The 26,684-nt window shown below is 43.4% G+C and overlaps 1 protein-coding gene across 4 annotated transcripts in view; it reads right to left on the reverse strand.

Annotated features, from left to right (window-relative positions):
• Positions 1–26,684, reverse strand: part of USP28 (ubiquitin specific peptidase 28) — a 74,287-nt gene that overhangs the window by 28,379 nt on the left and 19,224 nt on the right. For 2 of the 4 annotated variants that reach the window (XM_036258668.1, XM_036258670.1), the window contains exons 2-12: positions 26,365–26,442; positions 25,278–25,410; positions 22,165–22,270; positions 21,090–21,249; positions 15,137–15,223; positions 14,351–14,488; positions 13,427–13,500; positions 11,960–12,036; positions 9,708–9,856; positions 7,568–7,695; positions 5,356–5,451 (exon numbers count right to left, since the gene is read on the reverse strand). In XM_036258668.1, the coding sequence (XP_036114561.1) occupies positions 5,356–5,451; positions 7,568–7,695; positions 9,708–9,856; positions 11,960–12,036; positions 13,427–13,500; positions 14,351–14,488; positions 15,137–15,223; positions 21,090–21,249; positions 22,165–22,270; positions 25,278–25,410; positions 26,365–26,442 (1,226 nt within the window). Of the gene's footprint in view, positions 1–5,355; positions 5,452–7,567; positions 7,696–9,109; positions 9,186–9,707; positions 9,857–11,959; positions 12,037–13,426; positions 13,501–14,350; positions 14,489–15,136; positions 15,224–21,089; positions 21,250–22,164; positions 22,271–25,277; positions 25,411–26,364; positions 26,443–26,684 lie in introns of those variants that run through there. The other 2 variants (XM_036258669.1, XM_036258671.1) reach the window with 2 other exon arrangements.

Genomic DNA, 26,684 nt, shown 5'->3' on the forward strand with positions numbered 1-26,684 from the left:
AGAGCCATTACACCCCAAAACTGCAGAATTCACATTCTTCTCAAGTACACATGGGATATTCCCAAAGACAGACCACATGTTAGGGCACAAATTAAGCATTTACAAGTCCAAGAAGACTGAAATCATATCAAGCATCTCAGATCACAATGGCATGAATCTAGAAATCAATTGCAACAAGAACATAAAAGACATTTGAAAACATGGAGGCTAAATAGCATGTTATTGAACAAGGAATGGGTTACAATGGAGATCAAGGAAGAAATTAAAAACTTCCTGGAAACCAATAAAAATGAACACAGAACAACACAAAATCCTTGGGATGCAGCAAAAGCAGTTCTGAGAGAGGGAAGTTCATAGCACTACAGGCCTACCTCAAGAAGCAAGAAAAATTTCTAATACACTATCTAAGCTCACAAATTAAAGAACTAGAAAGCATACAAAAAGAAAACCCCAGAGCAAGTAGAAGGAAGGAAATAGTAAAGATCAGAGCAGAAATCAATGACATAGAGACCAAAAAAACAATTCAAAGGATCAATGAAATAAAGAGTTGGTTCTTTGAAAAGATAAACAAGATTGATGGACCCTTAGCTAGACTCACCGAGAAACAAAGAGAGAGAACCCAAATACACAAAATCAGAAACGAAAGAGGAGAAATAATAACTCACAATACAGAAATGCAAAGGATTGTTAAAAAATATTATGAACAATTATATGGCAATAAATTCGACAATCTAAGCGAAATGGACCAATTTCTAGAAACACAAAACTGGACCGGGAAGAGATAGAAAACTTGAACAGACCAATAACAACAAAAGAAATTGAAGATGTAATTAAGACTCTCCCAGCAAACCAAAGCCCAGGCCCGGACGGCTTCACAGGAGAGTTTTACCGAACATTCACAGAAGAATTAATACCCTTTCTCCTCAAACTATTTCAAAAAATTCAAGAAGAAGAAAGACTTCCAAACTCGTTTTATGAGGCCAGCATAATTCTAATTCCAAAACCAGAAAAAGACACTACAAAGAAAGAGAACTACAGGCCAATATCCCTGATGAACATAAATGCCAAAATTCTGAACAAATACTAGCGAATTGAATCCAGCAATACATCAAAAAAATTATTCGCCATGAACAAGTGGGAATCATCCAAGGGAAGCAAGGCTGGTAAAATATTCATAAATCAATAAATATGATACACCACATAAACAAAATGAAAGATAAAAATCATATGATCATATCAATAGATGTGGAAAAGCATTCGACAAAATCCAGCACCCATTTCTGATAAAAACACTCAGCAATGTGGGAATAGAGGGATCATATCTCGACATAATAAAGGCCATATAGCCCTGGCCGGTTTGTCTCAGCAGTTAGAGCATAGGGCTGCGGCCCAGAGAGACCTGGGTTCAGTTCCCGCTAAGGGCATGTACCTTGGTTGCAGTTTGTCCTCAGCCCTGGTTGGTCGTGCGGGTGGCAGCCACTCGATGTGTCCCTTTCACGTCAATGTTTCTCTCTCTCTCTTCCTCTCTTTCCCTCCCACTCTAACTGAACAAAAAATGGAAAAATATCCCCAGGTGAGGATAAAAAAAAATGAATAAATAAAAAATATAATAAAAATAAATAAATAAATAAAGGTCATATATGAAAGACCTACAGCCAACATCATACCCAATGGGCAAAAATTAAAAGCATTTCCCTTAAGAACAGGAACAAGGCAAGGATGCCCACTTTCGCCACTCTTATTTAACAGAGTACTAGAAGTCTTAGCCACAGCAATCAGACAGAAAGAAACAATAAAAGGGATCCAAATTGGAAAGGAGAAAGTGAAACTGTCATTACTCTCAGAAGACATGATACTATATGTAGAAAACCCCAAAGACTCCATCAAAAATTTACTAGACTTAATAAATGAATTTGGCAAAGAAGCAGGATAAAAAATTAACATCAAGAAATCGATGGCATTCTTATACACCAATGATAAACTCACAGAAAGAGAAACTAAAAAAAATCCCATTTACCATCATAGCATAAAAATTAAGATACCTAAGAATAAACTTAACCAACAAAATAAAGGACCTATTCGCAGAAAACTACAGGTCATTGAAAAAAGAAATAGAGGAAGATATAAAAAAGTGGAAGCACATACCTTGTTCATGAATTGGAAGAATTAACATCACTAAAATTTTCATACTACCTAAAGCAATCTATAGAGTCAATGCAATCCCCATCAAAATACCAATGGCCCTGGCCGGTTTGGCTCAGCGGTGAGGGCATCAGCCTGCGGTCCACAGAGACCGAGGTCGGTTCCCGTTGGGGGCATGTACCTTGGCTGCAGTTTGTCCCTCGCCCTGGTTGGGTCGTGCAGGTGACAGCCACTCGGTGTGTCCCTTTCACATCAATGTTTCTCTCCCTCTCTTCCTCTCTCTCCCTTCCACTCTATCTGAATAACAAATGGAAAAATGTCCTCAGGTGAGAATAAAAAAATATATATATACCAACGACATACTTCACAGAACTAGAACAAATACTTCAAAAGTTCATGTAGAACCAAAAAAGACCTCAAATAGCCATAGCCACAGCAATCTTGAAAAAGAATAACAAAGTTGGAGGGATCACATTATCAGATTTCAGGTTATATTACAAAGGCACTGTAATCAAAACAGCCTGGTACTGGCACAAGAACAGGCATATAGACCAGTGGAATAGAACAGAGAACCCACAAATGGACCCAAGGCAATATGCTCAATTAATATTTGATAAAGGTGGCAAGAGCATACAGTGGAGTAAAGACAGCCTCTTTAATAAATGATGTTGGGAAAATTGGACAGCTACATGCAGAAAAATGAAACTAGACCATCAACTTACACCATACACAAGAATAAGCTCAAAATGGATAAAAGACGTAAATGTGACATGTGAATCCATAAAAACCCTAGAAGAAAATGTAGGCAACAAAATTTCAGACATCATCGCAGCAGAATTTTCACTGATACATCACCTAAGGTAACAGAAACAAAGGAGAAAATGAACACATGGGATTACATCGAACTCAAAAGCTTCTGCACAGCAAAAACAATCATCAAAATGGAAAGGGAACCCACTGTATGGGAGAACATAATTGCCAATGATATATCAGATAAGGGGTTAATTTCCAATATATATAGAGTGCTCATACAACTCCACAAAAGGAAAACAAAGAACCCAATTAAAAATTGGGCAGAGGAGCTGAATAGACACCTCTCCAAACAGGACATACAAATAGCCAAGAGATATATGAAGAAATGCTCAACATCACTAATCATCAGAAAGATGCAAATTAAAACAACAATGAGGTATCACCTCACACCTCTCAGAATGGCCACCATCAACAAATCATCAAACAACAAGTGTTGGCGAGGGTGTCGAGAAAAGGGGACTCTAGTGCACTGCTGGTGGGAATGCAGACTGGTGCAGCCACTATGGAAAACACTATGGTGTTATCTTAAAAAATTAAAAATTGAACTGCCATTTGACCCAGTGATCTCGTTTCTAGGAATATACCCTAAGAAGCCTGAAACACCAATCAGAAAGAATATATGTACCCCCATGTTCAAAGCAGCACTATTTACAACAGCTAAGATCTGGAAACAGCCCAAATGTCCATCAGTAGATGAATGGATAAAAAAGCTGTGGTACATATACACAATAGAGTACTATGCAGCTGTAAGAAAGACAGATCTCTTATCCTTTGAGATGACATGGAGGGACCTGGAAAGTATTATCCTAAGTGAAACAAGCCAAACAGAGAAAGACAAGTATCATATGATCTCACTTATTTGTGGAATATAATGAACATAACAGTCTGAGGAATGGGGTAGTCCCAGAGACGTGGAAGTAGGGTACAGACTGACAATCCCCAGAATAGAGGGTGGGGTGGGGGGAGATAAACCACAGAACTTATATGCATGTATGCATGGACAATGGACATGGACAACAATGCTGGGGATAGGGTGGGGGGAAAAGGAGAAACATCTGTAACAAAAATAAATTAATTAATTTAAAAAATAAATAAATAAAAAATTTTAAAAAAGAGTAGTATCACACTATAGAAAATGCTCTGATACACTATTTTTTTTTTTTATCTTCAACTGAGAACATTTTTCTATTTTTTGTTCAGATACAGTGGGAGGGAGAGAGAGAAACATTGACGTGAAAGGGATACATAGAGTGGTTGCCACCCACATGACCCAACCAGGGCCATGGCAAACTGCAACCGAGGTACATGCCCTTAGCGGGAACTGAACCCGGGTCTCTCCGGACTGCAGGTCGACCCTCCAATCCCTGAGCCAAACGGGCCAAGGCCACTATTCTAAAATCTAAAGAAGCCTTGTTGGTTACTGGTAAATTGAGTATTCTGTGGTATAATACATGAGGTATAATCTATAAGAACAATTAAAACTTTCCTGTCTTACAAAGTACCATTAAAACCTTAAAAGTGAAATACTGGTGTAAGAAGAATCCTGTAAATCACTTCCAGGACCGTGTTTGAGGAATCAGTACTCAGCTTCAGTCTGTATTGAAGCAAGGCGATGGTCCACCACACTACATCCTGGGCAAGTGCTTCCTCCGTGCCACGGAGAGGCTGCGGCAGGGGCACCATGGGTGCTGGGGCCGTCTGCAACGTGTGGCCCCTCAGGGAAACCAATGAGCTGGCATGGAGTAGGCAGAGGTGGGGGGTGGTAGCAGTGAAATTGTTAAGCAGGTAAGGGGGAATAAGGCAGTGACGTTGTATGGCTTCCTGCATTCAATGGGCTCTATTTTGACTAGAAAAAAATTACATTGACTTCTCCTTAGGACTCATAGGAGTGATTCCACAGAAATAGTGTAAAACAAATAAAAAAACAGAACTGATTCCTCTATAAGACAAAGGGCTTTGTAGGTGTCAGAAATATTAGCCCTTTTAATTCTTCAGCACTGCTCTAGGTAGAGCAGCATTGTGTTTTGTTTTCACCTTCCCTAGACACTCAGAAACCGCGTTTCTAAGACGACGGGAGAGGACACCGCCACTACCACCTCTCATGACTGTGAGACAGATGGCAAGGGCCGTAGGAAACTAAACGGCTACAGAACCGGAGCTTGGGTTCTCTGCAACGCTGCCAATAATGACCGTGTGGCTCAGGGCCATTTCAGTCCCCGGGACTACTGTTTGCCCATGGATACTACTAGCTCATTCTGAAGACTGCTTTACCCTTAGAAAAAATTTATAAAATACACTAGTTAATACTTAAACTCTGACTTAATTTTTAAGTATAAACAAATTACCTGATTTTAATGCTCCCCTCCTACACTTCTGAGCACAGAGGCGCCCACGACTCACCTTTCCAGTCTTTGCTGCAGGACTTCTATCTCCTCCTTCAGCTTCCGAATACACTCTCTCTTGCTTCGAATAAGCTCTTTGCTTCTATACATGTACCTAAGCAAATAAGCCCAAAAACACAATTTATATTTAAAAACATTAATGACACAAGTCTCAGCAAACTCGGCACACAGGAAACTCCCTCAATTAGACAAAGGTCATCTATGAAAACACACATTTAACATCACACTTGATAGTGAAGGTGGAAAGCTTCCCCATGGAGAAAATTGGGTAAAAAACAAAACAAAAACAATGACAATCAAATTAAACATGAAATTGGGGATAAACAATTAGATGTGTGCAAGATATACACTAAAAATTACAAAACACTGTTGAGAAAAATTCACAAAGAATGAAACAAATGGAGCTAATCTACGGTCATGGATTGAAGGACGGAAAATTGTTGTCAATTTCCCCAAATTAATCTACAGATTCAATACAATCTCAATTAAAATCCCAATCGGTATTAGGTGGAAAATTGACAAGCTGATTCTAACATTTATACAGAAATGCAAAGGATCGGAATAACCAAAACAATTTTGAAAAAGGAAAAACAAATTGGAGAACTTACTCTGAGGTCAAGATTTACAGTAAAACCACAGTAACCAAGACGATGTGGCAGAGAGATATGATCAGACAACAAACAGAACAGACTCCAGAAACAGCCCCAAATAAAGCTGAAGTGAAGCTGACAAAGCTACGGAGGAACTTCAGCGGGGAAGGAGTGTCTCCTGAGCACATGGCGCTAGGACACTGGCAGCCTCATCCCACCCTCCCCTCCTGTAAAACAGAAACAAGAACAAAACCCTTTATCTCACACAAAGTACAAATATAAACTCTAAAAGGGCCACAGACACAAATCCGAGTTAAAATTACAAAATGTTTAGGAAAAAAACAGAAGAAAATATTTGTGACCTTGATTTGGCAAAGATTTCTTAATCAGAACATAAAAAGCACAAAGTATAAAAGAAAAACTGATACATTACACTTTATCAAAACTAAAACTCCTGCTCTTCTAAAAACAATGGAAGAGACAGAAAATATTTGGATTTGTATATAAAAATATATTAAAAACTTAAAATTCAGTGTGAACACAACCAACACAGTTAAAAAAGTAGACAAAAGGTTTGTGAATGGACAGACACTTCACCAAAGAAAATATACAAATGACCATTAATTAAGTATATAAATAGGTGCTCAACATCATTTGTTATCAGGGAAACATAAATTTAAAAAAATAAGATATTCCTACAAACCCACTATGATGGAAAACATTAATTCCACATATTGGTGAGGATCTAGAGCAAATGAAGCTGATAGAAATGCAAAATTGCACGACCACTTCAGAAAATAGTTTGGACATTTCTTAGGAAGCTAAACATACACTTTTCACAGAAGCCAACAATCTCAGTCCTGGGCATTTACCAGAAACACTAGAACCCACAGCAAGACTTTTATGTGAACGTTCACAGCGACCTGACTCACACTAGCCTAAAAGTGGGCACATCTGAAATGCCCACCAATGGCCAATGGAAAAAACACTGTGGTACATCCAGAGAATGGAGCTAGTCAGTAATATTAGGGAACAAATCACTGACACGTGCAACATGGATAAATCCCAAAATCATAACCATAAATAAAAGACGAGCCACAATAAGGTATATATTAAATATTAAAGTCCCTAATTATAACATGTTAGAAATGCATAACTAAGGGGCTAAAAAACAAGTGATGGGGAAAGTGACCGACTACAAAGGGGCACAAGGTAACGCTCTGGATGACGGAACGTCCTGTATCTTGACTGTGATGGTGGTTACTTGCCTGAACACATTTGTCAAAACTCACTGGCTGTATACCTAAAAATGATAACTGTTTTCATATGTAAACTACACGTCAATAAATCAGACTAGAAAGAAATGCACTGTGCTTACTCCACATACTGTTCTTCACCCTCAAATTAGCAGGGCTTCACCTAAAGCCTAGCTCCTCAAATTGTGGACCAGGGATCAGCAGTATCAGCATCATCCTGAGAGATTCTTGGAAGTGCGAACTCTTGGGTTCCACCCCAGATCCACTAAATCCAAATCTGCAGGGGATTCATATGCACAATACACTTAGTATGGGCTCATTTCTGCTGCAGTAAATCACGAAGACAATAAAACACAGAACTCACCTGTCCATATATATGATCTGAGGAAACTCCAGCTTATTGTGAATTTTCTCTGGCTGACCAAGGGACTGATTGAACTCAAATCTTGACAGTTCAAAGGTCAATACTGGAGGTAGTTTTGTAAACCAACACTATGTCAGGAGTAGAAATGTGGGAGAAAGAAGTTATTTTTAGGAAATGGCAACAGTCAGATTTAAAATATCCCTCATCAAATTTGTTGTTTTGGTATAGAATTTATATTCAAATCAAACTCATACTAGAGCTTCTGTTTAATCTCAAATCCTAAAGAAAATGACCATTAGAATCATGCCCTCAATGAAAATTTGGTTAAACATTCTTTAGTACTCCAACTCAACTATCATCCTCAGGAAGACCCCTCTTAAACATGTGAGCTGCACCAAGCGCCTACAAAACTCATTCATTAAGCCACTGGTACTCAAAACAGATTTAAAACTTGAAAAAAGATGGCTAGCCTAATCAAAGAATTACAAATTATGATCTAAGCAGCATACAAATAAACAACCGTCTGCACAAATCAGCAAAAAAGACAGTATGTGTACATATATTATGTACTATTTACTTATAGTCTATTAACTATAATTTGAATCCCCTTTATTTCAAAAAGGAAATGTGAGCTAGCCCCATGATTATGAGTTCTCAAGTTTTTGAGAAAATCTCTCAATTTCAACAATTTACCGATGTCTTCTAAGGAACCCAGACATAAGAAACTATGTTACATTGAGTCTCAAGAAAAGAAAGCCCTGATTTATACACAAGATCTCACTGATGACAGATGAGGAAAAGCTAAACCAGGAAAGGCATTTCTCTTCAATTCACCTGTAGGCCAGAGATCTGTATGGCAGCTTCAAAATATTCCCTTTACCCAAGTTACAAACAGCTACCTTCCCTTTACACACCCTTGTCGACACCAGGCAAATCCAGATAGTCCGCCTCACTAGCTCAGGGCTCAAGCTAAACAAGCATAATGGTTTTCTTTCATATATATATATGGAGCGCTCCCATCCTTGAATACAGGTCTCCAGAGGGCTAAGTAGCTAATGAACATCCCTCCCTTGTAAGCACATGCACCAGCTCCGCCCAGCAGCAGTCCGGGGTCAGCACCTTCCCTGACGGCCAGGGAGGCAGCTGCTCTCCCAGGTCCAGCCCTGCTCTACCGCTGAGGCACTCGGACAAGGCTCATGTTACACTCCCTATTTTAATTCAAGAAAGCTTTTCTTTCTCCTATAGTAATTACTGAGTTGGACTCATCATCTAAGCTGCAATTTGGTCTCAAAATGTATCATTAAAAGAGAATAATCCGTGTAGTGTTGACAATAATGCTACAAATGCAACTCACTAATCCTTCACCCAGCTGAAATGCTGAGATATTAATTATTCTTGTTCTCCCTTTAATGTCCCCTTTCCTTTCCAACCCACAAAAATAAATGAATACAAAGTTAAAAAAAAAATTTTTTAAAGCAAAGGCAGAAGTTACAATTGAAAACAGTAAATAGTATAATAGGGAAAATATTCTAAATGGCATACCATAGGAGTTAATCACTGTACTTTTACCCTCCGAAAATATGGAGGCGGGGGTTCTCCCTACTCAGGTACAGGTAGGCTTCAACAGAAAGAGAAAAACTTGATCACACTTGAAACATCAGAAGCAGCACACAACCTTTATATGATTAACTCAAATTCCAAATTCATACTTCTAGTGAAGAATTTACTTATTAAGCCCTGGCCGGTTTGGCTCAGCGGTTAGAGCGTTGGCCTGCAGTCCAGAAAGACCCGGGTTCAGTTCCCACTAAGGGCATGTACCTCGGTTGCAGTTTGTCCCTGGCTCTGGTTGGGTCGTGTGGGTGGCAACCACTCGATGTGTCCCTTTCATGTTGATGTTTCTCTCTCTCTCCGTCCCACTCTATCTGAACAAAAAATGGAAAAATGTCCTCAGGTGAGGATTAAAAAAAAAATTTACTTATCAATAGTAAGACTCGCTAACTCATTTCAATTCATGAGACTTCAGACTAGTTCAAGTTTTGTTAAGTGCGAAGTTATGTGCTGGGAAAACGACTGGCCAAACAGCCCAGTCCTACTCCACTGGCTTTGTCATTGGCACAACAAGTAAAAATGTCCCACTCACCTCTTGTCCATACGTCACTGACTGATCGGAAGGAAGCAGCTCAATGTCACCCTCCACCATGGCCCCTTCCAAACATTCGTCTAAGTTGCGATAACCATTTACCTGAAGGGGATACTGGCCGAAGGTCTCATTGTTGCGAAAGGGCTTTCCTAGACAAAGAAACAGATTGATTTCTAAAAGCCATCACTACCACAGCGCCATCTAAAGCCCTTGTTCCCGGTACCCCAGAGACAATGTCTTCTGAATTCAGCAACACCCCGGGAACTGGTCTGCAGTGCACTTGAGTCTGAACGGCAACCTCGGATGAACCAGTGGATCCAGGCCCTGATCACTGACAACCGCTGACTGCGAGAAGAAACGAACCAGGCAGGGGGTGCCTCCTGCCCAAGACTATCCCACCACCTGTGAATTGGGCCTAAAAACGCCTGAATCCAGTCAAACTCTAGATCCCACTACCAATTTCTAAAAAGAGGATTAAGCCCTGGCCGGTTTGGCTCAGCGGTTGGAGCGTCGGCCTGCGGTCCGGAGAGACCCGGGTTCGGTTCCCGCTAAGGGCACGTACCTCGGTTGCAGTTTGTCCCCGGCCCTGGTTGGTCGTGCGGGTGGCAGCCACTCGATGTGTCCCTTTCACATCGATGTTTCCCTCTCTCTCTCTTCCTCTCTCTCCCTCCCACTCTGTCTGTACAAAAAATGGAAAAATGTCCTCGAATGAGGATAAAAAAAATAAAATAAAATAAAATAAAATCAATAAATAAATAAAAAGAGGATTAAGGGAATGTGTGAAACTATCATGGATATGCAAGCAGCAAAATTTCAGAGTGTGGGGAATACTAGAGAACAAACAATCCAGTTTCTTAAAAAAAAAACAAAAAAACAGTTTTCAAGGAAAAAAACTGGGGAAGGAAGGAGAGTGTACAGATTTGAAAAGAGACTTAAAAGACATATCAACCAATCATAAACACACCACATTTGGATCCTAATTAAAAGACACTGTAAAAATAGCTCTGGCTGGTTTTGCTCAGCGGTTAGAGCGATGGCCCTCGAACCAAAAAGTCGCACGTTCGATTCCCGGTCAAGGGCACATACCTGGGATGTAGGTTCGATCCCGGGCCCTGGTTGGGGTTGTATGAGAGGCAACCAATCAATGTTTTTTTTCTCTTTCTCTCTCCCCTTCCCTCCTTTCCACTCTATCTAAAAATCAATGGGAAAATATCTTTAGGTGAGGATTAAACAAAAAAAAAAGAAATTATAAAAATAAACATTCACATTCTACCTATTTTTTTGGAGTGATAGTGACATTGGATTGTTTTAAAAAGAATGTTAGAGGGGTAAGAGCAGACAGTGTCTACATAAGGAATGACTGGCCACAGGCTAATGGCTGATGAGTTCATGGAGTTTTTTTGATTTTTTTATCCTCACACGAGGACATTTTTCCATTTTTTGTTCAGACAGAGTGGGAGGGAGAGAGAGAGAAACATCAACGTGAAAGAGACACATTGAGTGGCCGCCAGCAGCACGACCCGACCAGGGCCAGGGACAAACTGCAACCGAGGCACATGCCCTTAGTGGGAACCGAACCCGGGAACCGAACCACAGGCCAACGCTCTAACCACTGAGCCAAACCAGCCAGGGCTCATGGAGGTTTTTATACTGGTCTATTTGTATGTGTTCAAAATTCTCTATAGTAGACAAACATTTTTGGCAGTCTAACACAATAAAACCTTTTGAGATTAGATATTACATTGGAAAAACAACAGGAAATTGAGTAAATTACTGTGTATCTAAAATTAATGCTAGATTTGGGTAATGCAAATGTTACACAATTTAATATAACAATTCTGAGATAACAATAAAGCCCACCATTTTTTTATTTTTTATTGACTGATTTTAGAGAGGGGGAAGGGAGAGGGGGAGAGAGAGACACTGACTTGTTGTTCCATTCATTTATGCATTCACTGGCTGATTCTTGTTTGTGCCCTGACAGGGGATCGAACTTGCAACCTTGGCATATCGGGAAGATGCTTTAATCAGCTGAGCTACCCGGCTAGGGTGATTGGGCCCATTTTATAGATAAAAAGACTGAGAGCTCACATAATTTGTCCACAATTACATAGATTCTAAGAGGCAGAACCAACACTCAGACCTTCGCTTGTCTGACTTCCAGGTCTTTTCTTTACACTGCCTCCACAAACGAGCACAGTAACACAGCTCTGGTCACAGGACCAGCATGAACGGTACAGCAGAGAACTTACCTTCGCGAACCCCTTCAGTGAGGAAAGTACCGTAGAATAGCTGCACCATTGGATTTTCAGACTTGTTCTTGGGATTGCTGCTTTGAACAAAGGAGACAAGGCGGTATCATTGGAATCAGCTCAGCACCACATTAAACCCAACCATCATTCAAAGCAAAAACATTACATTTTCATTAAACAAAGAGCCAGGCATGGTCTAATATAAGTAATGAATTCAGTCTAAACATTCACTGAACAAGTATATGCTAAAATCTAAAAACACAATGACAATAAGGCATGATCCCTGGCCTTAAGGGGCTAAAAGTCTCATACACAGATCTGTATACATTCAACACATACAGAGATAAAGACAGAGATAGAAACAGAGATACAGATACAAATACAGATACAGATACAATCTCTGAGATATACAAGGTACAGAAGTAGTACACAGAGAAGAATGAATCCTCTTGTGTAGTTCTGCAAATAAATAGAAAAAGTTTCCTAGTGACACAATAGTAATAGAATGAAAATACAGCTAACCCTTGAACAATGGAGGACATTAGGGGCAAAGTTGAAAATCCATGCATAACTTCGATTCTCCCAAAACTTAACTAGTTATAGTGTACTGTTGACCTGAAGCCTACCAGTAACATAAATAGTTGACTAACACATGTTTTGTATATTATGTATTATACACTGTATTTTTATACTAAAGCTAGAGAAGATAAAATGTTAAGAAAATCATTAAAGAAAGTACATATATGTTCCGCATTCATGACATACCAAACTTTTAACTTATTTTTATTTATCTAGGCTACATGGTTTGTCAAGTTTTTCCAATTTATTGCAAATCTCAAAAAAATGTTTCTAATATACACATTGAAACAAACATGCATGTATACATGGACCTGCACAGTTCAGATCGGTGCTGTTCTAGGGTCATGCAGTTTACATCTACAAACCTCTTAAACTGTTATTAACTATGTACATTTCTACTTACAAAGTGTTTTACGATATGTATTTCTTATGCCCAAAGTTACAATTTAGAAAATAAATTCCTCAGCACCTGTATTGGGTGAGGGATACTTGTATCTTTGCCTTGAATTTCTCTTCTGGTTCTCTAACATTCTACATAGATTTCACAAGTTGTCTTAAATGACATGGAAGGTATTCACATTATACCACCATGTTCACATCTATGATTGAGTTAACCTTTTAACACATTTTACAGCACAGGCTAAGGCTCTAACAAAGTTAAAAGTTATGGCCCTTTTAGTAAAAAAAAGTGTGGGTTTAACATGATTATCTATATTCTCAGAGAAAAACCAAAGGCAATAGGGATACACAATAACAAATATCTAAGTGGCTGCCTCATGAAGTCTGGTAAAACCAGCAGTTTCTACTTCACTTGAGTACCGTGCCCCTCATCATAATTCTCAGTGGACCCCCGTGAGCGGGAAGGACGGCAAGCAGGTCCGCACTCACTCGACGCTGACAGCCAGCTGGAACGCGTCCTCCAGCCGGTCCAGGAGCTTGTGTGTGAACTCACTCACGTCTTGCTAGGAGAGGTAACAAATTGCGTAAGAGTTAGACACCACCTATGCACAGGAACACAAACATCTGCTCTTATCCCACCAAGACTAAGATTCTATTCCCATGAAAGGATTTCTATTTCAGGGACAAGTATGAGGACACGGGGAACACGGGACTCGGCTGCGACAGGTGAAGCAGGAAGCACAGGAGGTGCCCTCTGGGCTGTGGCCAGGAGGGACTGCACCCGCCTCTTCTAACACCCTCCCAGTCAGGCCTTTGAGAAAAAGGTCCCAAGAACGCACTGCAGTCCTCCAGAATTTATGAGATCTGAGTGGAGAAAGGGAACTTGTAGAATGTTTTGAGATTTGGTAGAACTGTAGGACCTTCAGAGAAAGAAAAATTATTTTATGAGGAAGAACCTGCTCCAACAGTGAGCTTTGTTTTCCAACAGGAGCAGGGAAAGAAGGTACTAACTTCTAGAAGCCTGCTCAGAGAAGCTGCTGAATTCGGAGTTAGATAGTTTTAACTAGATTTCTGTCTGGGCCATCCCTAGACAAAGGTGCCTTTGCCCTTTAGACTGTCAAGGAGCAGGTGGTAGAGAGAGAGAGTGTGTGTTCTGTGGGGGAGGCTGGCAGTTCTAAAGGGAAGAAGTAGTACTAGAAAGAATAGAATTACACAGAGGCTGTTGAAGTAGGAGGAGATTAGAAAATAGCTCAGTGAGTCCTAGCACAGGGTCACCGAGAAAAGGGCAAAGGTAGAACCCATAGTCCTGATGAGTCATGTTCAGAGTTTATTACACGGTTAAAATAAAGCAACATCACAGTAATGTGGGGCATGAAGTTTGAAGGGAAACACGCGAAGAACAGGCTCCTGTACCTGCTGCTCCTCGGGCGATCGGAACGCTCCCTTTAAGAGATCTAGGGCTGCCGACGGGTCTACAAACTTGCGATTGGATCCCATCATCAGAGCAAACAGATACTGAAGCTCTTGCATAAACATGATATTTCTCTTTTCCTGTGGGAAACACAGCAATGTGTACTCTCACCACCTCTGACTTGGGAAACATACAGAGAAAAGCTGTCAGTGATCACTCCTTGATTTTCACCTAGCTCTAGACTGGGGTCAGGTCTCAAACTGTCACAGGCGCTCTGACAAGGTCTCTGCCGGGGCACCCTGAACTGAAAGCATGCCTATGCAGGGGCAGGGGAGAGCAGTGTCCGAAAGCGACGTGTCTGCCTTCTGAGCCCGCCCTCCCTGTCAGGACAGCGGTCGCGCAGGTGGAGTCCTGGGAAGGGCTCGACTGCTGGCGGAGGCTCCGTCCTTGGCCTGTCCCGAGGCGCAGGCCCCCAGCCAGGCCGCCTGGCCCGCGTCACTCGGGAGAGTGGCTGCCGGAGCCCGAGGGCTGCCACAGCAGGACGCCATTCTGCAGCTCCGCAGCTGCGGTCGGCAGGTGCTCATCACTTTCTTGCAACTGTTTTTCTAATTTTATTCCTACTTAACTTTACGTTTTTGCAAGCCCTGATTTCTTGTCGCAAAGAGGAAAGAGCCGCCTGGAAGTGAGACAGTGTGAGCACCAGCTGAGAATCAGTTACCAGCCTCGGCCAGAAAGGAGGAGCACGGGGCGTGCACGGGGCTGGGCAGAGGCTGCCTCGCGGGACTCACGGTGTGGCTGGGACAGCTCTCCAGTGCGCTCTGCGGCAGGCTGTAGCTCAGGACCAGGCTTCGAAATGCAGGCAACTGAAAGAGAGACTGAAATGAAGAAAGAGATGGATTGGTGGCCTTTCTTTCAAAATGATGCAGCAAGACAAGACCTTCACCTTAAAAGTACGTATAACTGTCAACAGTAATTCTACTTCTATTGTGTCCAAGGAATAAGAATGGCTGTGTACAAAAACTGAGCTGAAAGAATGTTAATCCTTTTAGGAAAAACCTAAAAACAACATAATGGCTAACAAGAGGAACAGACAGATAAACTATAGTACATTTATACAACAGATTGTTATGTAGTCATTAAAATACTTCTGTGGAAAAGAGTGTTTCATCGAAGTGGACTGTGCACCGCAATGAATATGAATGACCAAGAGCCCCATGAGTCACTATGGGTGAATCTCAGACATATATTTTGTGTGAAAAAAGATTACAGAAAGAGGATGACATTGTTTATATTATGCTGGAACACTGTTTCGGATCCATACACATCCGGCCGCATGGGAGGGGAGGGAGGGCCTGGGGGATGGGACCACGGGCCTCCAGAGCAGGGCCTCCTGACGGTGCTGCTGAAGCTGGTCGTGAGCACAGCAGCGCTTCCGCCTCCCACCTGGCTGGTCCCACGTGTACTGGTGAAGTTAACAGCAGACCTATCTCTGGCTGGCAGAGTTAGGGAGAAGGGTTCTTTTCATTGTTTTGTAAACCATACATTTTTCAAACTTGTCCCGTGACTGACTCTCATCCCAACATGCTCCTCACTTGAAGGCCCAGAGCCGCATCACTGGAGGACAACAGGCCTCCCTCCCCTCCCTCGACCCAGGCCCACTGGGACTCACCACTGGGCAGACGACAGCTGGACGGCGACATCAGCCCACTGCCTGTCCCCGCCGGCCGCCCGCGAACCTCCACTCCTCCCAGCTCCGCCCCTACTCTGCCCACCACCCCGTAACCTGTTCCAGGGCTCGGGTTCCACCCTGAGAAAAGTGGCCATATATTTTCAGTCACGTCACTCCATCTCCTCATTTCCCCCAAAATGCCACTGTTCTAAAACCACAAAGGTATTCCCAACCCAGCATCAGCATGATCCTCCGGCACCTGCTTCTCCTGCGCTCTCTACTTCATCCCAGCCTCCTCCTCCAGGTGCTCAGGTGTAGAAATTCAGTCATCATGGAACCCCTTCCCCTTCTTAACCAGCCACGCCGAACAAGGAGGCAGTGCCTTGGCCCAGCCCCTGGGGTTCTGTCTACCACCAACTCCTCCCTACCGATGGCGGAAAGCAAAGTCCATCACTGCTCACCTGGATCACTGCTCACCTGGGCCACTGCACGCGCTGCCTACAGCCTCCCTGCCTCCAGAACACCCCCTGTACCAATTCACCTGCCACCAGATTCTTCCATCTTTCTAAAGCGACCAAAATGAAGCTCCTGACGCACTGAAGACTACAGTCTGGTAAGAGGTCTTACGATCCCAAGTCCTGTCATCCTTCTAGGTGACTTCAGTCAACGTTCAATCCATGGGACCTCCTGTCAGCTCTACCTTCAGAATAAATCAAGACCCACCCTCTTGTCAGCGTCCATGGCGACCAGCCGGGTCGAGGCCCAGGGCCTCTCGCGCGGAGGACTAGTCGTCTCCTCGGTCTCCACACCTGTACTCTTGCCCACTCCTTCCTTCTCACAGGAGCCTTTCAAAGCGCAAGTCCGCGGTCATCACTCCTCTGCTCAGAACCCTCAGGGGCTCCCCATCTCACTGAGAATGAAAGACAAGCGACTTCTCCGACTCCCCCCCAGTGACCCCCACTGCTCCTGGCATCCCTGCCCCCCCCCAGGCTCCCGCCCGTCCCATGCACATGCCGTCCCCTCCAACACACTCCCCAACACACTCCCGCTCAAGGCGTCGTCCAGGTTCCCTGCCTGGAGTGCCCCGCCCTTGCCTCCCCCAAGCTCATGTCCTCAGCCCAACATCAGCCGCACCGCACCGGCTCTCGGCCTCCTGCAGCGACTGCGATCTCCCTGCCCTGCTCTCTCCTGTCACGTGACCACAGTTCGACACACTATGTGACATCGTTTCATGGGGCAACACAAGGCTGTCTTGGTTGTGTCCACGCCTGTATCTCAAGGACCTAGAGCAGTTCTAGACACATAGTAGGTGTTCAACTAAGATGTGTTGTGGGAACACACGTCATGCATTCAGCCCAGGGACGCTTTGTCTTCCTGAGCATCTCTCTGCAGTGACACAGTCCTCCACTCCGTCTCTACACCCATACGCAAGGCCACACCCAGGATATGCCAATACCTGAAAACCTGCCAAATCTCAGATCACAAATTCAGAAAATCCCACTCTTAAACCATAACCTGTCTCCCGGCTTATTTTTTTCAACTACCCACAGGGCAAGTTCTTTGATCTTATCAGGAACCTAAGCAACCTGACCTCTTTCCTTTCCCCTAACCACTAATTCCTTCTTGTCTTCATTTCTCCCTCTCCCTAGCTTTGATACCCACCCTTCATTAAATTATCAAATTGTCTTTCATCATACCCAGCAAATGCTCCAACCTAAATGAATTTAATTTTCCACTGAAGAGTTTCAGAATGCTGCTAAGAAGTCCCAATAAAAGCAGGACATACTGATATCACCATACATTCAAGGTCAACAACATTAAGCAGACCTTCAAATTGTCAGAAATCCTACTCTGGTGCCAACCGTTGCCCACTGTCTGCAAGAACTCTTTTAAACTTTTACTCCATTTAAATCGGACTCTTCCATTTCTCAGCCTGTCTCAGAACAGGGCTGCTTCTCCCACAGAGGAAAATATGACTATTAGAAAGTCTCTCAGCCCTGGCCGGTTTGGCTCAGCGGTTAGAGCGTCAGCCTGCGGTCCGGAGAGACCCGGGTTCGCTTCCCGCTAAGGGCATGTACCTCGGTTGCAGTTTGTCCCCGGCCCTGGTTGGTCGTGCGGGTGGCGGCCACTCGATGTGTCCCTTCACGTCGATGTTTCTCTCTCTCTCTCTGTTCCTCTCTCTCTCCCTATCACTCTATCTGAACAACAAAAAAAAGAAAGTCTATCAGCTTTAATCTGCAGTCATCATCTCTTCCTTCTTTCCCCTGCTCCTCTCTTGCCTCTGGCTGCCCCCCATGTTTCAGACGCCTCGGCTCGTGCTTTCTCAGAACCTCCTGCGGTTCCCGCCAGTCCCTCTCAGCCCCTCAGCACGAAGGCGGCGTGATGCAGGCAGCGTTCTGTCCCTCCCAGCTCCGCCTGGTGTCCTTCGTTCTGGGTTACCTTCCCAAACTCTACTTTCAGCAGATTCCCGTGATCCTCTTAAAGGGAAGTGGGATCACATCACTTCTCTGCTCCCGTTTCCAGGACTTTCCCATCTCGTCTATAATCCCTAAACCCTCATCATGACCCCAAGCTCCCCTCCTACCTCCACCTTTCTGACTTCACCCCTATCTGCCCCCCCACTCAGTCTAGCCTTTTCCCTGTTTCTCAACTCACTACGCGGCTCCTGAACCTGGGTCTTTTCACTTGCTGTGTCCTGTCTACAATGCTTTTATGTAATTATACGAAATGTTCTTCACGTAATTTTATGGCTCATTTCCTCGCCTAATGCAGGCCTCTGCTCAGATGCCCACCTTGTCCAAAAGGCCACACCTAACTGACTGCCTGCATAAACAGCAGCCTCCCTCGGCAGCTGGGCCCCTCTGGGCCCTCTCGCCCTCACTCTTCAGGCTTTACGACACCTGTTCACTGTCTTCCCCACTTGCTGCAAAGTAAGTTCACGAGTGAGGGCTGTTGTAGTCACTACTGTGCCCCCGGTACTGAGACTCTGCCAGGCACGGGAGTCCATGACGGTCTGTGGAAGGGAGGGCTCCGAGTGAGGGCTGTTGTAGTCACTACTGTTCCCCCGGTGCTGAGACTCTGCCAGGCACGGGAGTCCATGACGCTCTGTGGAAGGGAGGGCTCCGTGGGCTGTGCAGCTGGGCAGCCGACAGCACTAGGCAGAGCAGGCTGCAGGGCGGGTCGGTGCTGCCCGTGGCCATGTCGGGTGCAGATGCCTCAGACAACTCCAGAGACGCAGCTCTCTCCAGGGGATTCATCCACTCCTTGGCTTTATCACCACCCATGCTACTGATCCCCAGAACTGGATCCACAGCCCCGATCTTCCTACTGAACTGCAGGTTCATATAGTTAACTGCGTACAAGACACCTTCCTGTGGCACCTCCAATTTAGTGAGCGTGAAACTGACCGACCCCAGAGGCCTGCCTCACAAGAACCAGATGTGAGGTGCTGGGGCGACCTTGTCAGAGCAGGAGTTGGGCCAGGTGAATTTGCGATCAAAGGCCAGGACCACCTTGCAAACCCTCATGGCTGCACTCTCTGAACAGCAGGCGGCCCCAGGAGGGTGCCGGCGGTGGGCGCGGGGCGAGGGCGGCGGCGGCGGGTGCGGGGCGAGGGCACAGCTGGGCGCACACCAGCAGCCATCTGGGGATGTGCTGTCGGCCAGGTTTTCAAATAAAACCAGAAGGGTCAGGGGGATGCTCTGTGGCTTCTTCATGGATTGAGGTTAAAACTGGAAGCCATGGATAAGTTAATCCTAAAAGTCATCTTGCAAAGTGCTCCTGGACGGTCACACAGAAGCATGGAGGTGGCAGGAGTCCCCGCCTTCTGTGAGGCTTCGGTAGGAGACTCCGAGGGGACAAATCTGCACACGTGTGTCAGGGAAGGCAGGGAGCCGCGTGGAGAGAAAGGTGCAGCTGTTAGCCTGGGGAAGGTCGGTGGGGATGGCAGGCAAGGCCATCCACCCGCACAGCAGCGGTCAGGGGCTGTTTCTGTCCAGAAGGAGGAAAACGGGGCCAAGTCCACCCCACTTGTCACATGAGGGACTCCAAAGCCATGATGGGGCCACGGTGCAGTCAGCCCTAAGGGGTCAACGGGCTCCCCAAGGTCAACTGGCTCCCCAAGGCGCCTCAACAACCCGGGCTTGCTCTCGTTTAACCTCTGTATCACACAGCAGGTAACACATTTTCTTTCATCCACCCAGTTCACTTACTCCCGCATTCATTCATTCACTTGTATCTACTCAAGAAGCCGGAGAGGTGAGTTACACACTGGCTCTGCCTTCAGGGAGCCCACTGTCTAGGACATGATTTTCTTTTTTAAGTGTTTAGAAGTATTTTCAATGAAAAGAGTGTTAAACATGGATTTACAGAAGACACAAAGTTAAAATGAGGACTCTGGACTGGAGTACCTTACAGGTTCCTCTCTCATCCACAGTCTGTGATTAGGTGACAACCTAACCTATTTTTGTCACATATCTTGTCTCTGCCATTTAATAAATATTAGAAAAAAACTGAACTGAAATCCCACTCTGAACAAACACCCAAACGAGCTCTCCTAAAGGGTCAAGTGGCGTCATCCGCCTGGTGTTCCAGCCAGAACCCTCGTCCTTCTCCGCGCTCCTGCAGAGAGCCTCAATCTAGCCACGTCACCAATGCTGCAGAGACGACCTCCTAATGCCGCCAGAATGTTCCACTTCTTCCTCCACGGCGCAGGCCACCTCTCCATTCCAGAACACCCTCACCATCTGCCTGGACACCTAGCACGGCCGCCCAACAACAGACTTCTCCTCCCCAACGCCTGCTCTGCCACAACACAGCGGCCACTGCGCATGGATCCAAAACACCTACTCAAGATATCTGCGACCGCAGAGGGCTTTGTTTCCAGGGTTGCCCAATTTGGACACCAGAGCATGTCCATCCAGAACCCAGGAAAGCAACCACACCCAACCCCATCACGGGGAACGCCCAGTTTCATATCTGTTTCCACTGCTTTAAAGCTATTTCTCACATCATGGTTTAGTCCTAAGAACATCGTTTCCAGAAGACACAGTTGTCTATTAAATATATCATACCTGAATAACCGCACTAAACCAACATGTATTGCCAACATTTTTCAGCCCAACTGGCCAACCATCGACGCGCCTCCAGTCACTGGGATTGGGGTTTTCCCCCCACACCTCACAGCGTTTCCTCTTGGAGCGTTTGGTTTCTGCAGAGGCTGCCTCGTGCACCCTGTGTTCCGCCAACATACCAACAGCAGAAGAGAGAACAGTTAAAGGACAATACACTCTATGGAGGATGTTGTTAACTATTCATAGGTAGTTCAAAATGCCAGATACACTATTTACTGGGTGATCACTGGCTATATAGTAATTATAAGATTATAACATATGTGAAAAGTATGTTTTAAACATAGAGATGTTAATCCTTAGATTTTTACTAATAAGGTCCTTGATGAAAATAAGTTGAGACTCAAGACTATTTATGACTATCATATTAAAAATTTAGTTTTCAACAACAGTGCCCTATCTCACACTGTCTCATTGAAAGAGGCAAGAGAGATACCCTGCTAAAGATAAGAGCCTCCAAACTGTCCGGCACACAACCCATGGCCTGCGTTTCCCTGAAAGAAACAACCCAACTGCAGGAGGGAATACGCATACCTGGAAACGGACAGGCCACCACTGGACCTAGGTATGTGTGGATAATTCCAGCCGATCACCCAATTAGTACCAATTCAAAAACTATATTCCCCGTTCACTTCTGAGACAGGGCAGTTGAGTCATCATTTCATCTTCAAAAGTCAACATAACCCTCAAAGTTTACAAAGGCTCAAAGTTTATAATGGGCATACATATTTATTGGACACTGGGATGGGATTTCCCATCATTCAGCAATTATGAACTACAAACCCTGCAGGCTTCTACTCGAAGACCACAGGCTGCAATAAGACACTTACCATTTTTGGCATTTTCAAAAGTGAACCAAAGTAGACTAATGTAAATTAAAATTTTTTTTCTAAAAAAAATTAATTCAGGTGCAATTATAGAAGCCAGGAAGAACTTCTCTTGAATGACACACACACAGGTATTGCCTTTGACATACACACTAATGTGGAGAGCGAAGACTATAAATTAAATCCATTACCTGTTAAGATCTCTTCCATCAGCTTGAACTTTAGGGGACTCCAGTAGACTCAAAGCAATCGCAGCCTGAAGATCATCTTTGTTCTCGTGAGTAAGGTCTATTACTTCTGTAAGATACATTAAAGTTTAATTAGTCTACATGCAGGAAACACTTTCCTTGGGTCTCTACTGCAGGTAAAAAAGTAAAAGAATTCATAAAATTAGGTATAATCAAACTCACATATGATTACAAATGCAAAAAACCAAAACAAAACATTAGCAAACAGAATCCTACAAAGAAAGATTCTATAGTAAGACCAAGTTGAGTTCATTATAGGAAACATGGAGTTAACATTAGAAAACAGACCAATGAAATTCACTATCTTAACAGTTAAAGGAAAAGTAATAATCTCAATAGATACAGAAAAAAATAATTAATAACGATCAACCTCTAGTCAAGCATAAAAACTCCTAGCAAGCTAACTAGGAAGAGAAGAGAGTATTCTTTGGCTAAGACAGAGTATCCACGAAAAGCCCACAGCACACTTTATACTCAAAGGTGAAATGTCAAACACATTTCCTTTAAAACCAAGACTAAGACAAGGCTTTTGTTCACTATGGTTCTGAAAGCTCTGGTCAATACAATAAGAAAAGAAAAAATAAATTTTTAAAAAATACAAGAATTGGAAAAAAGAAACTAAGCTGTCATAATTCACAGATAATGATCACCTACAAGGGAAATCCAAAATAATCTATAGATAATAGTTATAATTAATAAAATGTGTTTAGATGAAAGATCAATGTACAAAAGTTAAGTGAATTTCTATACATGAGCAATGAAGAACATTTAATTTAGAAAAACACACATACACACAAAATGGTAGTAATCAAGACTGAGGTACTGGCATAAAGACAAACATACAAAAAGGAGAAACAGCTGTAACAAAAATAAATTAATTAATTTAAATAAAAAGACAAATATACAGACATATGGAACAGAAACAAACCCCATATTTATGGTCAATTGGCTTTCATCACAAGTATCAAGACAATTCAATAGAGAAAAACTATCTTTTCAACGCATGGTGCTGGGACAACTGGATATTCACATGCACAAGAATTACTTTAAACCCCTACCTCACACCATTTACAAAAATAAACTTAGAGTAGACAGTGCCATCATGATTACAGCTATAATTGTAAAACTCTTAGAAGAAAACACTGTAAATCTTTGTGACCTTGGAGTAAGCAACAGCATCTTAGAGATGACATCCAAAGTACAAACAACCAAAGGAAAAACAGATAAAGTTGACATAAAAATAAACAAAACAAAACACAAACCTATGGGCTTCAAAGGACATGATCCAGAAAGCAAAAAGACAATCCAGAATGGGAGAAAACTTTTGCAAATCATGTATCCAGTAAGGGACCTATAGACTATTTAAAGAATCTCTGCAACTAAAATAATGAAAAAAAGAAAAAGAAAAACCAAATAGCCCAATTTTTTAAATGGACAAAGAATTTGGATAGACGTATTTCCGAAAGAGATATTCAAATGGCCAATAAGCACATGAAAAGATACTCAACCTCATTAGCCATACACAAGTAACATGAATCAAAATAGCTCACAGCAGCATTGTTTATAATAGCAAAAAAGGTAAAACAACCCCAAAGTCAATAAACACATAAACTGTGGTATATTCAGACCATGAAATACTATATACTAGTGAAAATAAATGAACTACAGTTATAAACTTCAACATGCATGAGTCCCCCAAAATACTGACTGAAAAAAGTCACTATGTGCACCAAAGACATATACAAGAACGTTCATACCAGCATTATTCAGAATAGATCAAAACTGCAAACAGAGCAAATACCCATTAACGCCATCTGACCCAGCTGGCGCTTTGCTACCCCTGGAAGCCTCCTTGGCGTCGAGTACCTCTCTCCCAGTTCTCTTGGTCTTCCTCCAACCTCCCTGAACACTCTTTTGCTCCCCAGGCCTCCCTACACTGGGAGTGCCCACTGCTTAGTCTCTGATCCTTGTCTTCTCTAGACCCACTCCCTCGGCGAGTCCATCCAGTCTCAGAACTCTACATACCACTTCTAGGTCTGTGACTCCAAGTCTTACCTCTCTCCAGCCGGGTCTCTCCCCTGAACTGCACACTGGATCCCCACTGCCTCTCTGACACTCCACCTGAATGTCTAACAGCACCCCAAACGTAATCACCAACACCAGTCTCTCCGTCTTCCGCCCCAAAGTTGCTCCACCTGCAATTATTCCCATGTCAGTTAACTGCGACTCCAAAGAACCTGGAGTCACCTTTAACTCCTCTCTCAACCCTCTCTCCTCTGCCAGCAAGCACTTCTCATCCCTCCACCCACCCCCACCCCCGGCCCACCCAACGTCATGTGCAGTTGCCTCCTAACCAGCCTTGGCTCCCTGCTCTGACCCATGCTCGCTACCCCCTCCTCCACATTCTGTTTCCAAAAGAGCAGTAAGAACGATCCTAGAAAATGGAAACATTTTACATCATTCCTCTGCTCCAAATTCTCCCACAGCTAGCCCTGGAACCCAGAGAACAGCCAGAGAAGATCGGACGGTTCTGCACCACCTGCCTCCTGTTCCCATTTGGCCTCATGCCTTACTGCCCTCCTCACTCACTAAGCCTCAGCTCTGCCTCCTTGCTGTTCCTTGAGCAAACCAGTGTATATGCCCATCTTAAGACCTCACCTGACGTACACTCACCCCTTCTCAAAAGGCTTATGCTATTTCAGATCTAATCCTCAGAACTCCGTTTTTCATTACATCCTTAAATTTTTCTCTATGGTACTTAGTATGTTCTAATATGCTATATAATTGATTTGCTTGTTCATCTCCCCTTGAAAAAATAAGTGACATTAAGACCACGATTCTTGTCCCTTTGGCTCATCTCCAGTGCCTAAAAATACTTGACACATAGTAGGTGCTCATTAACTAAGTGCTCACAGCTGTGCGTGGCACATGGGAATGCTTTTATAATCCACGATCATTACCATTATTTCCAAACGGTTGACGTAACCGATAAGAAACACACACTCATCTGTTCTTTTTTGCTAGTTCAGAGCAGGACTAAGACAGGATATACTCACTTGCTAATCCTTCCTTGTTGGCTGCACTGCCCTCCACTTCCGATGGTTCTGTAGCAACAGTGTCCTGACTGGGCTCCTTCACCCTTTCGTCTGTGAGAAGACTGACTGCCAGAGTGATGTCACCATTGCTGGCCTAAGGAGAGGGAAAAACAACTTCAAGAGTAAAGCATCACAGCATTTGAAATAAGTGGCATGTTCATTGCTTGGTCATCACTCACCCCCCTGGTGACACCCTGAGTAAGTCAGGCCGAAGTCCAGGGTAGAACTAGAGACAGAGCCTGGTGGACAGAAAGGAGCTGCTAAGCCCTGATTTACCACAACACACAGAAAAGAACGAAATCTCACTGGAGACTTGTTCTTGCTGCTTTGGATGCTACTATTCCTGACTTCACCGAACAGCTCAGTCACGATGTATCAAAAGGGGGTGGCAATGAACAGATTCAAAATGAAGGCAGGCTCTACAATAAAATTGCCAAGCAGTTACCACGTTCTATAGTGGTGACCATACTTGTATTTGTTTTTAAATTTTTATTAGGAAAAGTGTCTAGCATTTATAATAGCAGAGAATAAATAATTGAACCCACCACTCAGTTTCAACAGTTATCAAGGTGGTCGATCTTGTTTTATCTATTCTGTCTACCCTCTCCCAGATATTATGAAGCAAATCATAAGCATCCTATGAGTTCATCAGTCAACATTTCGGAATGTATCTTTTTAAAAATATATCCAGCAATACTATTATCACACTTAAGAGTAAACATCAAGTTTTTAAATAACAAGTAACCATTTTAAACTTTCTTAATTCAAATATCTATTAGTTTGAGTCAGGACCCATATAGTCGATACAATGCAATTAGTTGGTATGTTTCATCCATTTCTTTTACCCTGTAGGGTTCACTGCACTGTGAGTCTCCCCCAACCCCCCCCCCTCATCATTTCCACGTTGAAGATACTGGGTTACTTGACCTGTAAAGCTTCTGTCCCTACATACACTTTCATTTTGGCATAAAAATCGCTTGACTTGACATAACTATGATATGGACAACTGTTTTAAAGCCGGGTGACTAACAGGAGTCTTGGGACTGACCTTCAGAGCTTCGTGAAGAAAGGAAGGGTCCTGAATGCCCGTGATTTCTCTCAGCTGATTTAACAGCATTTGGCAGCTCTTCAATTGAGAAACAAAACAAAACAATAAACCACAGACGTGTCAGTCAGAACATAAACTTGAACACATTTGAAGAACATAAGCATCTTGACTAAACAGGCCTGAGATTTGCATTTTTTAGTTTAAAGAACTGACAACCTCCAAGCACCAAGGTACTATCTGTTGTGGGGCCAGGTCTCCCAGAATGTGCCACCCTGCCATGCAGATTATTTTGAGCTGAAAACAGTTAAAGCTTAATGAAA

The sequence above is a fragment of the Molossus molossus genome, unplaced genomic scaffold (genome assembly GCF_014108415.1).
Source record: "Molossus molossus isolate mMolMol1 unplaced genomic scaffold, mMolMol1.p scaffold_m16_p_13, whole genome shotgun sequence".
Lineage (NCBI taxonomy): Eukaryota > Metazoa > Chordata > Mammalia > Chiroptera > Molossidae > Molossus > Molossus molossus.